Source organism: Pantherophis guttatus, chromosome 1 (genome assembly GCF_059756535.1).
Source record: "Pantherophis guttatus breed Tessera chromosome 1, ASM5975653v1, whole genome shotgun sequence".
Classification (NCBI taxonomy): Eukaryota; Metazoa; Chordata; class Lepidosauria; order Squamata; family Colubridae; genus Pantherophis; species Pantherophis guttatus.
The window spans coordinates 303,890,201-303,905,417 of NC_142063.1; the positions used below are offsets into that span (position 1 = coordinate 303,890,201).

The 15,217-nt window shown below is 36.7% G+C and overlaps 2 protein-coding genes across 4 annotated transcripts in view; one reads left to right on the forward strand and one right to left on the reverse strand.

The window, feature by feature from the left end:
- Positions 1-13,716, reverse strand: part of PREPL (prolyl endopeptidase like) — a 30,803-nt gene extending 17,087 nt beyond the window's left edge. Inside the window, exons 1-7 of one of the 2 annotated variants that reach the window (XM_034427662.3) lie at positions 12,802-12,983; positions 11,326-11,506; positions 11,129-11,234; positions 8,725-9,083; positions 6,908-7,036; positions 4,001-4,070; positions 2,667-2,870 (exon numbers count right to left, since the gene is read on the reverse strand). In XM_034427662.3, the coding sequence (XP_034283553.2) occupies positions 2,667-2,870; positions 4,001-4,070; positions 6,908-7,036; positions 8,725-8,934 (613 nt within the window). In that variant the 5' untranslated portion in view covers positions 8,935-9,083; positions 11,129-11,234; positions 11,326-11,506; positions 12,802-12,983. Of the gene's footprint in view, positions 1-2,666; positions 2,871-4,000; positions 4,071-6,907; positions 7,037-8,724; positions 9,084-11,128; positions 11,235-11,325; positions 11,507-12,801 lie in introns of both variants that reach the window. The other variant, XM_034427661.3, reaches the window with a different exon arrangement.
- CAMKMT (calmodulin-lysine N-methyltransferase) overlaps positions 13,109-15,217 on the forward strand; it is a 266,966-nt gene continuing 264,857 nt past the window's right edge. For both annotated transcript variants that reach the window (XM_034427664.3, XM_034427665.3), the window contains exon 1: positions 13,109-13,722. In XM_034427664.3, coding sequence (XP_034283555.2) covers positions 13,591-13,722 — 132 coding nt within the window. In that variant the 5' untranslated portion in view covers positions 13,109-13,590. The remainder of the gene's footprint in view (positions 13,723-15,217) is intronic.

Consider the following 15,217-nt stretch of genomic DNA (forward strand, 5'->3'; position numbering starts at 1 on the left):
CCTTCCCAATATGTATATATGTTTCAGTTTAGACAACATTTTAAATATTTAATGAAGTGGACTAAAATCCAAATAATAAAACAGTGTGAATGTTGGATTAGGATTAGGAAGAGCAAGGTTTAAATGTTCACTCAGCCATGAAAGTTCAGTAGATGAATTAGGTTACTACATTTCTTTTTTTTTATTTACACTTTATTGATTTTTTTTTTACGTAGATAAAATATAATAACAATTCTGTTTGACATCGGTTTCGCAGTGTTTGTACATAAATATATGAAAAATATCTGGTGTCATTTATACTATACATTTCTATTTAATTTCTACACCTTTTACTCCTTCCTTGATTCTATCATTTATCCATTCGTACCATCTTCCCCACACAGTATCATAATCTGAATTTTCATCATTATTTATCTCGTGCGTTAATTTACTTATCTCTGCACACTCTTAATATTTTGCTAATTATAAGGTCGTCTGGTGGTAGGTCTTGCTTTTTCCAGTATTGGGCGTACGCCAGTCTGGCAGCTGTAGTTATGTGTATTAGGAAATGGACCTTTTCCTTTCCATACCCTTTCTTTACCATTCCCAGGAGAAATATTTCTGGATTCAAATCGATTTCTTCTTTAGTTATGTCTTTCAACCATCTCCGAATTTTGCTCCAGTATCTTTTTGCTTCGGGGCATGTCCACCACATATGAAAGAAGGTGCCCTGACCATGGCCACATTTCCAACAATTTGGGTGCACATTGGGGAACATCTTTGCTAATCTCGCAGGTGCTAAATGCCACCTATGGAGCATTTTGTAATGGTTTTCCTTGTACGTGGCTACTCTAGTTAATTTATAGTTTTTGTTCCACGCCTCTTCCCATTCGTTAAAGTTTAAGCTGTGCCCAATATTTCTCTCCCATACTCTCAATTGGTTTCTGATTGTGTCCTCATCCCTGTCTTCATCTAATAAGTAATTATATAGCTTAGCCAAAGCTTTTTTCCCTGGTCCCATCAAAATTTTGTCTAATCCTTTGTATCCTAATTCTAAGCCATACTCATCCTTATCTTTCTGGTATCTTGATTTTATTTGCAGATAGGTCCACCAATCTAGGGTTATACCTTGGTCTCTCAGGGCATCATTTGATTTAAGGTTTCCCCCTCCGTCGACGATGTCTTTGTATCTGCACAGTTTCTCCATTCCCCACCTATTGGGGTAAATCAATGCCTCTACCGTGGAGAGCCATTTTGGGACTTTTGTATAATATCTCTGCCTAATCCCCGCCCAGGTTTTTATTAGGGAGTCCCTAATTTTATGTCTGTGGAAGTAGGTTTTCTTTTTCTTATCTTTGTCCCATAGATACGCATGCCACCCTCTCTGTAAGTCATGGCCTTCTAACATTAGGATTCTCTTGTTCTCCAAAGTGATCCATTCCCTTATCCATATCAACTTGGCTGCTCTGTAATACGTTTCCCAATTCGGGAGTCCGAATCCTCCCATATTCCTTTTTTCCTGTAAGATTTTAAGTGAGATCCTCGGTTTTTCCCCCTCCCATACAAATTCCCTAATGTTCTTATTTAATTCTAAAAAATTTTTTTTCTCTAAATTCACTGGTAAATTTTGATATAGAAATAGGATCCTGGGGAGGATGTTCATCTTAATTGCCGCAATTTTGCCTATAAGTGACAATTTAATCTTTTTCCATCTATCCAAATCTTGTTTTAATTTATTAATTAATGGAATATAATTATCTTCTTTTAGAGATGAACACCTTTTGGTTAACCAGATTCCTAAGTATTTTATTTTTGGAACGACCTGTAGACCCAAAGTTCCTTCTATCTCTTTCTTCTGCGTCTCAGTTACATTCTTAGTTAATATTTTAGTTTTAGATTTGTTCAATTTAAAGCCAGGTTACTACATTTCTATCCAACCCAATTCACAGAGTTGTTATTAATGGCACAAAATTGGAGAATATTACATATCATTTCTTCAATTCTGGATAGGCAGAATATAAATAAGCAAAAAAAGAGTTATGGTTTATGTCCTTTGAAAAAATGCCATTTTAAGCAAGTTTAATTTGTTTCAATTTGTTTGGAAGAAGGAAATTTCAACTGCTCTTAATTTCGACACATATGGGTTTTGTTATGTGGAAAGATTCATTAAAACTAGTGAAGTAGGGGGCTGCTTGACATAGGATTATACATATCCAGATTTAGAAATATCTGAGTGTTTCATGATAATAATGAAACAAGCTTTGTGACACAAGCTCCTGCTCTTAAGTATTCTGAAATCAAGATACATATATGAAAAGTGTGGAACTTGCATTGGGATAATGTACTTGTCTTCCCATTTACCCTAATTTATACTCTCCTCCCAATCTCAGAATATTTGGCAAATCTAAAAATTATGAAACCATAACCAAGTAGATTTAGCATGTTGTAACAGACTTACACATATGCAAGGAACCAGGTTTAAGGCGGCTGCATTAGTCTAACACATGAGATTTATGCAAAAGTTATGCAAATCACTTGGCAAGACTATAAGACAAATGCTACTCCAAGAAGAGTTTAGGCAATAACTTCCTCTGAAAGGCTTGATTCAGCACTTTCACATGATTATTTGCCCATGTGTCTAAGATACTTTCACCTGGATGCCCATTCCCTTTTTACTAAATGCTTACCAAAGCTAAATGCATTTGGGATAACACATTCCACTTTTGATATTGGATGTAGTTTCACAATAATACAAGCATATTCTTCAGAGTCGGCACTTTTAATTCCAGTAGCCATATATCCGTGATCTGGAGAAATGCGGATTTGCTGGATAAAAGAATTTTCAAAGGGTAGAGTTTCTGTGCTAAGTAATGCTTCGTAGTTCTCTTCATCTACAACACACAAAACAGTCATGTTAAAATAGGAGAATTAGTGCAAAGAAATCATCAATTGTTCTGCTATACCATTGAATGTGTTTATAAATGTAATGTTTTGGGATTAGTTTGTATATACAGACCTTGATTGTGCTAAAGTTACTCAAATTCAATGGTATGAATTTATGACTAGTTTGTCACTGCTTTAATCGATGTGGATTGATTGATTGAGCCAAGATGGTATTGATTCTTAGCAATCACAGCGATTTTCTCCATTAATCAACTGATTGATGGATAGATGGCATACCTTAATCACAGTGAAATGGGCAAGACTGTGGTCTTATACTTTTTATTTCAAAAATTCTACTTTAAATTTTGTGCAAAAAATGAAAACAAAGAAACTGTTTTTGAATGTATTTTACTCCCTAATCACTTCCAAATATATTGGCAAAGTCAATATATCTTTTAAAAAGATACCACAAAATTAGTTATTTTAAGTACATTTTCTCATGCTCTTTATTTTTAAAAAATAAAATGGCGACTAAAATGGCCATAGGTATGTATGTGTATGGTATATGTTTATGACTGGCTGGCTTAGGAATTCTGGGAGTTGGAAGTGCACACATCTTACAGTTGCAAAGTATTGTTCTATAGTTTATGTGCTGCACAATTTCCAAATTGCTAAATAAAATTACAAACCTAGAAGACATAATTACTTTATTGTATGTTTACTTTTAAAAAACTACTTTGAATGAAATTTATCGCTTAAAAATATTCTCTTGTGAATGGAGTTTGATTCCTGGAGTTAATGGAATTGGTTTAAGTATCCAACTATCCTCTCTGAAATCCACAAAGGCTCAAGCTACTTACATACATTCCGAATGAAACATAATTTTAAAATAAAAATATCTTACACCAAAATGCAAGGTCATACATCTTGTAGTATGAGACCTAAGATATGTGGCCTCCTGCTCAAGCTTCTCTCTGACTGGTTGTGGTCCTAACCAATTTTGCTGAGAATAACATATACCTTTTCCTGCCTAATGTAACACACTGTTTTCGTAAGACCTTATTGAAAGTTTCTTTTAATTTATTAAAGCTATATATGCGACTAAAAAAAATTAAATTTAGTAATATAATAATCATACCTACTTCTCCTAGCTTTGAACGAAATATGCAGCCATTTTCTTCAAAGTAAATATAGTCTCCAAACTTAATCTGTTTAACATTAACATAAAGATGGATTACAAGGGATTTAGAATTATGTCATTATCTGTAATTATATTTTACCAAATTCCTGTACAATAAACTGAACTTTTTTGAGGTCCATGGAATTTCTATATAATTAGAAGAAAAATATGCTCCTTCATATTCCTCATGTAAGATAAACACTGTAAGATTTAGCATTTCTCTCCAAACTGTCTTCCAGATGTACTAGGATTACAAGTCTCAGAATCCTCAATTACTGCCAAGCGAGTATTCTGGTAAATGCAGTATTAGAATCATAGAATCATGGGCTGGAAAGGACCTTGGAGGTCTTCTAGTCCAACCACCTGTCCATGGCAGGAGATCTTATATCATCCCTGACAATTGGTTGTCCAATACTTTCTTGAAAACTTCCAGCGAAGGCACACCCACAATTCTGGTGGTGGTGGTGGGGAAGACTTATTCCATTGGTTAATTGTTCTCGTTGTCACTAAGTTTCTCTTTAGTTCCAGGTTGCACGTCTCTTTAGTGAGCTTCAACTCATCGCTTCTTATCCTATCTTCAGGAGTTTTGGAAAATAAATCGACCCCCACTTCTTTGTGACAGTCCTTCATGTATCGCAAGCTATCATGTCACCCTTAATTCCTCTCTTCGTTAGGCTACATATACCTAGTTCCCTTAACCTTTCCTCATATGATTTGAAGAAAGCTTCTGTAAAGATCTAACTCAATGAAACAGTCTTAGTTTATACCAGTGGTTCTCAATCTTGACCACTTTGAGATGGGTGGACCTCAACTCCCAGAATTCCCCCATCAGCATTATGTAAGTTGAAATCCACCCATCTCAAAGAAGCCAAAGTTGGGAAAAACCAGTTTATACCATTCTAAACATTTGATGTTTATTCCACCATCATCACATCTCAGTCAATAGCTTTTTCATCTCCCTCAATTCAGTAGTAATCTTTATGTTAATACAGATAGTCCCCAACTGATTGCAATTGGCACAGGCAATTTCATCACTAAATGATGTGATCCTAAAGTTAAATGTCATGTGATGGTGCCATATCATATGCCTGTGGTTGTTAAGTGCAACATCATATGACAGTGGCAATTTTCATTGACTTTGCTTGTTGGAAGCTAGTTGTAAAGTTCACAAATGATGATCACATCACTGTAGGACACTGTGATTGTCACAAATGTGCAGTAGTTGATTAAGATCACTGGGTCACTGCTATGGCCACAACTCTGAAGACTGAAGGCTACAGTAACTTCAATTGATCACTGAAGGAGTGGTTGGTAAGCAAGGATTATAGTTGCAAAGTGTTAATCAAACCCACTCTGTTATCTATTATCACAGGCACCTTGACTTAAGGCATACATAGATGTACACAGGCATCACCTTACTTTGTACCAGGGATGAAATTCACTTACCTTCCCTACTGGTTTGCAAATCTGTGTACGCCCTGCATGCACTCGCTTCACTTGCCATCGTCTGCACATGCGCAAAGCCTTCTGCGCATGCACAGAGGCTTAAAATCGTCACAAAAAAAACGACGTCATGACGTCTGTGTGGGTGGGCAGAGCCTCCTACAGCTGCCGCTACTGGTTCACCCGGGCCGGATAGAACCGGCTGAATTTCACCCCTGCTTTGTACCCACCGAAACATATATACCATGACCATTATTTGTTTGATTTGTATCCAGCTATCAAATGTATTTCATTTGCTTCTCTTATCCTTGTCAGTGGATGAACCCTGGCGCTGGAATATAGTATTTTTCCCATTTAAAACATTTGTTTTACTATAGGAACTAATACATATATCTAGCTGCATATTTATACATATACTTTTCAGTTATTAGCGAGTGAGATAAAGTTCAAGATCATGAATATATATTATTTTGATTAAGCTAAGCTTGATTCCTAACAATACCATGGACACATCCTTGGCAAAAATATGAAAGTTGTTTACCATTGCCTTCTGGAGTTTGTTTTTACTTATCAGTTATGCAACACACCCAGGGTATGAGTACATCTGACTCTGGTTTATTTTTCAAGATCATCCAAAGTTGTTTACAAATGTTTCTATATTCTTGGTATAGTTAACTCTTGAGATCCCTTCATACAGAAATATAATGTAAGCTTCCATGTTATTTATTAGATTTATAACTTGTTCATTCAGAAACTCTAGGTAATGACTCATGGTCCCTCCTCCCATTATTCCCTACAAGAACAATCATATAAAAAAGATTGTGTTGAGAGCACAAAACTGGCTCAGAGTCAACCAATAAGTATCACATTTGCTCTCCTATGCAGGCAGTAGGTGTTTAGAAAAATATTCAGAACTTGGCAGAAACAAATGGAATACAAATGTACAGTATAATCATGAAATGTCTTAAAAACCAAATAGGCAAAAAAAAAAAAAAAAACAACAACCACCCCTCTCCTAGTGAAATGCAAACCATTAACTTCAATAAATGTAAATGGATATTTAAATTCTGGAATGATCATGATGGACATATCACAAAATTGTTTTATTTTGATGGAAAAACCTTTGTCACATTGGTTTTAAATCCTGGCTTGAAGAAATCTCAATTTCATTTTTCCAATGTATTCAGTAAATAGACCAATGAAAATTATTCTCCTTCAGTCTCTCAATGTGTAGAATTGGGTTAATAATAATACATTATAGTTGTATGGTGGGGATAATATGGAAGTAATGCACATAAATGAGCTATGTATATGCGGACAGTAACAAGACAAGTGTTATCATAGAGACATCTCTTTAAATAATTTTTGAAATATTATTTGAATCAGCCTCATAAGCAAGCTAGCAACTTTTATAATACTTACCATCAGGCTATTTAAACCTGATGAATGACTGTCATAGTGTTTTTCCAATTTTTGTTTAATTCTCTCTCTCAAATCTATGTAGTTTGCTGAACAAACCCGCCAGTTCTTTTGCTCTCCTTTCAGAAGATCCTAGGAAAAGATATGAAATGCTAAATGTTAATAAGCAGGATTTATTTTACCGTATACAATCTGAAATTATAAACCAACTAAGATACCCTTAATAATTTTGTATAGCCTATTTCAGGAAATTAAGTTAATAACGAAATATGTTGGAAAGCTATGGGAATATTTTTTAAATTGAATGAGTCTTCTTTATCAGTAATACTACTACTTCCTTTGAATTGCAAATAGCAGACTTGGAGAGGTATTCTACCCCTTCTTAATTCTGAAAGAATTAATCCTTCTCTTCCTATGATCTCAACGCTGTCCAGAGCTACCACTGGCTGCTATTGATAATGCAAAAATGTGAACATGAATTGTATTAGCAAAGTCAATGTTTAATTTGTTTCTAAAATTAAAGACTTTCTCCATTTTTCCACACAGATAACCTCACAATATGAGAGCTAAATAGGTACTCAATTTATTTGCTCATGGCAAGGCACTCTGTCCATTAAGAATGATGTGGAACCTTTGATCTATGGACAATTTATAATGTTTTAATACTTGTATACAAATTCAAGGACCAATCAATTGGATTGAAGGTAAAGTAAATGCAATGTGGATGATTATATCATTTGCACAAGCTAGTAATACATAATGTTATAATCTGCAAATTCAATTTGGTCCAAGAGGCTTATCTGTTCTTCTATTATTCTGATACACTGCCAAATGGTAAGACCTAATCTATCTATATTTGAAAACATAATAATTTGTAAATTAAAAATATAAGGAAATTATTGGGAAAAAATTATATAAACAACTACATAGTTGAAAAGATCTTAGCAATGTTAAACAATTATTTAGCATTAGCAATGCTACTGTATTTATTTGTTTGTATCTCACCTTTATTATTGTTACAAATAATTTAAGGTGGTGAACATGTCCAACACACATTCATCCTCCTAGTTCCCATTATCAGTCTCTTCCTGATCTAATATAAATTTTAATTGGATAAGTCCCACTTAATTCCGTGCTTTTTATTTCTATAAACTATATAGAAGATGGAAACTTTAGAGATCCCTTTTGACAGTCCCTCAGTTCTTAATTCAACATTTTCATTCTATCAACACAAAATTGAATTAAATGTCTGATTACAGGATTTAGAAATTGTCTTTGGCAGAAATGAAGAATATCTTTATTTTATTGGACTGTAGTCTGTCACTGGATTTCCAGTGAATAAACATTTTTTTAAAAAAATAGCAGAACCCAATTATAATTTATTTTTTAAATTTCTATGTTGTCCATCTCACTGTCCAATTACAATTGAACAGCAACAGCAATAGCACTTAGAACTTATATACCACTTTACAGTGCTTTACAGCCTTCTCTAAGTGGTTTACAGAGTCAGCATATTGCCCCCAACTTCAGAAAAATGGAAGGCTGAGTCAAACTTAATTGAGCCAGGTGAGATTTGAACTGCCAAACTGCAGACAGCCAGCAGTCAGTAGAAATCTAACCACAGTAAAAGTCTAACGACAGTCTAACCACTGTGCCACCGTGAATCCAGAACAGAAGCCCAAAAAGTAAGTATCATGATCTTTGAAAATGTATTTTCTGCCTTAACAATTTTAGTGAGTCACTGACACAAGAAAAAAGGCAGTTTTTATTGTGTAAGGGCCAAGATTTATTGGCCTGAATGATTTATTCAAATAGCTTACCTTGCTGGCAAAAAACCTCCATGACTGAATGCTTCCCTGGGAATAAGGAACAATGCATATATTTCTAAAACATGTTGTAAAGAAAAATACTTGTTGCTTTGTTTGACTACAAAATCTTACAGATGAAGTGGATGAACATTTAAAGCAGTTCATGAGGTGACCAATACTGCCTTTCAAAAAAGAAGGAAAATATTTAATGCCTGAATACATGATGACAAAATATTCATCTTGCTTGATTCTTCATTCTTATTTTGAGAACTGTTAGAATCCAAAGTAATAGCAAATCCAAGTAAACTAGTTGCAGCCAATAGATGTTTCACTTTCAAATGAATACAGTCTTCAATTCTACTGGTTCAGACCTGGAGGAGAAAAAAGAAATTATAATTTCTTTTTGGAAGAGAAATTATAAACAAAGCTGAGACTTTTTAACCTTACTAGTTTCTAAAAACAATACTCGCAGAAAAAAAACCACTAAAAGAATACTTAATATTTTCAAAAGATGTTGTTAGGTCCAAGTCAGTGCTTATTCTTAGTGATTACCTAGAGAAATCCCTGCAGTTTTCTTGGCAAAATAGCCATTACGTCTTTTCTAGGGCTGAGAAAATGACTGGCTCAAGGACACACAGCTAGTTTTGAGCTTAAGGCAGGACTAGAACTCAGATTCCTGGTTTCTAGCCTTTAACCACTGCATCAAGTTGGCTCTTCATTCCATTTGTTAAAAGATAGGTCACTATTTCACAACAAAAGAACCCAATATAATTTTATTGAATCTCCTTAAGGGTGGCAGAAGACTTATACCAAGAATTTAAGGAGTAAATGCCAAGTGCTTTATTTGTTACAGGAACCTAATAGGTTCAAGGGATTAACTGGTCCAATACTTCCAATAGTGTAATCTAACAGTTGTACCACTGAGAAAAAATGCTGCAGGTCATCAATGGCTAGACTGATTCTTTATATCAATTATTTAACTTTATATAATTGTTACAATAATATCCGTTTTATAATATTCACAACACATATACTCATTCCTCTATCTTTAATCTGATTATTAAAATGTCCACAACCATATTTCCAGCTTTTGATTCTTGTTTCTTGTTTTTCCAATTGAGATCTGCAGTTCAGTTTTACATACCTTTACTATCTATCTTTGTATGTAAAAAAGTATTTACATACTTTTGTTAGATCTTTCTTGTACTAGAACAGGATCCACTTTTGGCTCAGATATGGTGAACATTAAATGGCAATCATGGAATCCCTAAGGTAAGAGGCATTCACCTGGGGGTAGGGGTATAAAAAAAATCAACATGTTTTTGAAGACCCACACCTTTTTAAATGTTTGTGAAAAATTTTGCTGTCCTGTTCCACGCCTGACATACACACACACACACTAAGGAATACAACACAAGGCTTTACTTTGGTTGACCAATTATAGCAGTGGCTGGATGGTTATATTTTAAGAAATATACCCCCACAGTCTTCAGTAGCACTAAATCCCTTAAAAAGTTACAGACAAGATCCCAGTAAGCAAAGTGCAGAGCAGCAAGCAGAAGCACTGTCAGGACACAGTACAGAAATAGAATCATTGTAAGTTATCAGCTGGTCTGGGTCCAAAAGCACAGAATTTTTTCAGATAATAGTTCAGGGCACAATAGACACAGGTCTGGTAAATGGAGTGGTTGTTCTCAATGAAGGATTGCTTTCTAGTGATGGCTCTAAAATAGAGCCCCAGCAGATGAAAGCAGTCACCGGTGAGAACGCTCATCTTGGAAGGAGCAGTGCAGATTTTCTGTTTTTCTCTTCATTCAACCCTACATATCTTAGTACAGGGAGGAAGTCTTAGATCAGACTTGTCATCTTCTGCTGTTTCTGGCTGCTCTCTTTTTGTTTAACATTTGTGATATTAGTCTGTCTCTTGAGGAAAGGCTATACTACCTGTCCATGGGATTATATTATAGAAACTATTTATTTAAAAAATAGTTTCTTTAAAAAATAGTTAAATAGTTTATTTTAAAAAATTGATTACCAGAAATATAGCATGGAGTGTTGAATCCCTATCTCTCACACACACCAGGATTAAGAGGAGGACACCAAGTGAGGCACTCCCTCATAGAAGTATAATGGTATGTGGGAAAGACCTTGGAAGACAGGAGGAAGAGCCACAGCCATGACAACAATCTAATGTGATTTGAATACAAAAGAGGTGGGGTGGTGAAAGCATCTTAGAAACGACACACTGTTTTTCAGGAGAGTAAAAATGAGGGACAGAAGGTCTGCATTTCAGACTTGCAAGATTCTGTTAATTTACTCTTACGATAAAGATAGAGGTAGTACCTTCTAGATTTGCTTCTTGTTGGGATTAACTTTCAAGGCTGATAGGAAAGTATATAATAACGATAGGAAATACCTGCCATCATCCCAAATCAACAGGTGAGCAAAGTGTGAGGGTGTGAGAAGAGGTCTAAGACATCCACTTTCTCTATGATTCTCGGATTGCCAAAATGTGAATGGCCCTGAAATTTAACAAGCATTGACCAGGTTTATGTTTGCAATAGCCACCAGGTGGCCAATAGTAGCAGTGTAAGACCTCACTTCAAGTCTTACCTTGATTTGTGCCACATGGACCACTCGACACAATTGTTGCAACAATTCACTTCTGAAATACAGCATGGAAAATTGAGTAGAACCTGTTTCTGCATTGGGTTGGAGATGGGCTGAGGATGTCATACTTTAATGCACTGTTATGCATTAATGTTCCCGACCACTGTTACTGGAACATCTTCAGCTGTGACAAAATGTGTAGATAAATAGTCAATCAGAGGGATAATAATCAATGTAAAGGTTCATGTGCATAAACATATACATTATACATACATACACAGATATGTATGTATGTATGTATGATTTTATTTTTTAATTTATTTGACTTGTTTGCCACCCATCTCATCTAGAACTAATTCTGGGTTGCTTATTAAAAGCCAACAAAACATTGAAGCAATAAATACTCTGAATAATAACAATAATTTACAATTAAAAAGATGGGGAGGAAGAATGAAAACGGGGAGAGGTGGGGTCTTATCTTAATCCGTCAACCATCTCCAGCGTGATGCATCCTCATTGGGGTCCCATGTCAACTGGCAGAGCCAGATCTTCAGGCTTTTATGGAAATTCAGATCTCAGGGCAGGAGCCACAGAAGAAAAGGCTCCTCTCCTGGATGCACCAGCTGAAATTCCTTGACTGATGGGGTTCATAGCATGTCCTGTTTGCTGACATGAGGGGGCGGGACAATCCCATTGGGTGTGATGGTTGCTCAGATAGCTTGGCCCATGCCGTGAAGGGATTTAAAAGTGATAACCAACATCCTGAATTGTACTCAGAAGCAAACCACCTGCAAGTGCAGCTCGCAGAACAGAACAGCAGTGTAACATGGGCCACCTAGAGACCCCAAGAACTGGCTGCACCACCATGTTTTGCACCAGTTAGGCTATGAGAGAATGACTGGCCCCAAATCACACAGCCAGCCCTCATGCCTAAGGCAGGACTAGAGCTCACTATCTCCTGCTTTCTAGGCAAGGATGCATTGCACAAAACTGGTTGTGATGGGGGGGCTCTTGGTACATGTGTGTATAAATAAGTACTGATCCAACAAACTTCAAATAAATGCCTTTCCATTCTATAAAATCGATAATATATTGGAATCGAGGATTTAGTTAGAGCCTCAAGGAAAAAGGCATTTCATAAAATAGCAGGCAATGGCCCAGCTAATAACCTAGGCACTGAAATGCTTACTCAAAGTTTTAAGCCTAGAGGAATTCAGTGGACTCTAACACACAGCACTTCATTGTGCAGTACAGCACTTTAGAATTGCATACTTAGTCTCAACTTTTTTTTGCCTTTACAACTGAAGTTATCATTTTGTGCTTTATCACAACATTTTAATTCATAGATAACGAGGGAAACCGAGCCATCTTTTGGCTTGATTTCTCGATCCGAACTGTTTTAAAGCAGGGTAGCAGTTATCTCCAGTCACTGGAATATATTAATCAAATCAACAGGAATATTACGAGCAACCTTTTTACCTTTTAATCACTCCGTAAGGAGGAATTTAACAATCCAGAATGAAACATGAACCTCAGGGACCGCGAGAGCCAATTTACTACTGACCATAGACAAACAGTAACAGAAAAGGCGAACGGCGATGACTTGTTAAACCGGCGACTGAAACCTTCGTCTGCGTACACTGCAATGCTTGCCCACAACCAAGATGGCAGAAGGCGGCGGTTTTCCGGAGTCTTCGCTTTGCCCTTTATCAACATGGCGATTTTCTGTGCCCGCAAATAAAATGCGAAATCTCCATTTTGGTCTGGGGCACTGAAACACCGCCCCTGATTCGAGACCGAAGTCTGAATGGCGTTGTTCTTTTTTTTTTTTTTTTAACGTTAAAAAAAAAGTTATGTTAAAAACCGGGCGATGCTTTCCACTACCGTGGCAATAAAAGAGACGAGTTTAGCAAGAAATAATCCTTCACTAACTGCATTCTTTCTCCGTAGCCGTGCTACTGTCAAACGTCCGCTTCCTTGCCCGCATCAAAGATGATTCCGTCCTCTTCTCATGCTCCTAATTGCTAAATGGGAGGTTTTTAGCAACTCTTGCTGAATAAGGTTCGGGCAAAAGCTTCCCAGTCCCGAGGGCTGTTTCTTGTGCCTCGGTCGCTACTTTCTGGGGAGGCGACCGGTCCCCCGAGTAAATTTAGGGTTATTCTTTCTGGACTCCCCCGCCCGGTTCATTTCACGATTTATTTATTTTTTTTGGCGCGCTCGTTCAAGTTTGAGTTTAGAGCCGAGAAAGAAGGGAGAGCTGGCATTAGCATGGCTGCAGAATCCTCCCCGAGCGCTTCTCCTGCTCCAGCTGACAGGGCTCAGGCGGAAAACCAAGAGGGAGACGCCGGGAAAAGGAGCAAGCAGGCAACCGCCAAAGCCCGCTGGACGCTTCTCAGACAGGTACGAAAAGTCAACGGCCGCTTCTTTCTCCCCAGCCCCCCCCGCCCCCCGGGAACCCTATCGCATCCCCTGCCATTTCTCTAGCATTGCAGATGGGCGATGATTTCGCTTCGCTTCCTTTGAATATAAGTTATTTGCTGCCTCTGTTTCACTGATGAGGCGGTAAAGCTGATCTCGAATGACGCCCCCAACGGCTTTCTTGCAAAACTAATAAACTGGCTGCAAGGGCAAAATGGGCAGAAGCGACGAGATATATATATATCTCAGACCCATTTCCCTCAGGGCTTATCAAATAGATAGATAGATAGATAGATAGATAGATAGATAGATAGATAGATAGATAGATAGATAGATAGATAGACAGACAGACAGACAGACAGACAGACAGACAGACAGACCTATCTATCTATATAATATATAATATATAATATATAATATATAATATATAATATATAATATATAATATATAATATATCAAATATAATATATTTGATAAGCCCCAAGGGAAATGGGTCTGACTGACAGGTGAATTGGACCAGCTCTGCTTTAGGCCTGAATGGCGATTCTGTGTCAGGGGATTCCCTGCTCTGAAACTTGCTATGCTATCACACCTGCTTTTGAGAATGAAAGGGCTTAACTTTGCAGTTTGAAATGATACTAGCAATAATAGAATGACCTGTGGCAAAAGAAAGCAAAGGTAGTAGCAATAGTAATAGATGCCTTGGGTGCATTTCCAAAACATCTGGAGCACCGCTTGAACACCTTGGGCATTGACAAAATCACCATCAGTCAATTGCAAAAGGCAGCTTTACTTGGAACAGCCTTACATCCTAGGACAATACCTGTAATACCTGCTGATTTCAGTTCCTAGGGGAAGACTTGATAAAATGGATTAAAAATACCAAATCCAGTCTAAAAATTTGTTTGATTGTGTGACAAACATAATAATAATATATAATTATAATGCAATACACAATCGTGTTTTGTGCAATAGTGTTTTGTGCTATTATGTGCAAAGAATGGAAAGGTATTTTGTATGTTTGTGTACCTGTTCCATGAAGCAAATACTGGTCAGTATAATAGCTGATTCTCATCCTGTATTTGTTTAGAATTTTTTTCATCCTGTTTTTATTCCTTTTATAAGTAGCTCAAGGGTGCAAATCTATTGGACAACAACTCTGTGTGGTAGGTTGGACCGAGAGAAAATGACTAGCCAAAATCACACATAGCTGGCTTTCATACCTAAGATAGAAGTAAAACTAAGTTTCTTGGTTTCTAGGCCAGCACCTTAACCATTCACCAAACTGGTGCTTTCCTTCCTTCTTCCCAGATGTTGCTCCCTGTTGTAAGGCAAGCCAAAATATATGGAGCAGCACTCACTTGTAGAATGTTGTATGAAATATAAGTTGTAAATAGCTCTAGAAGAGATTGGACAACTGTTTCTCTGAAATGGCAGTGATGGCTAACCTTTTCTGGACCGAGTGCCCAAAGCATG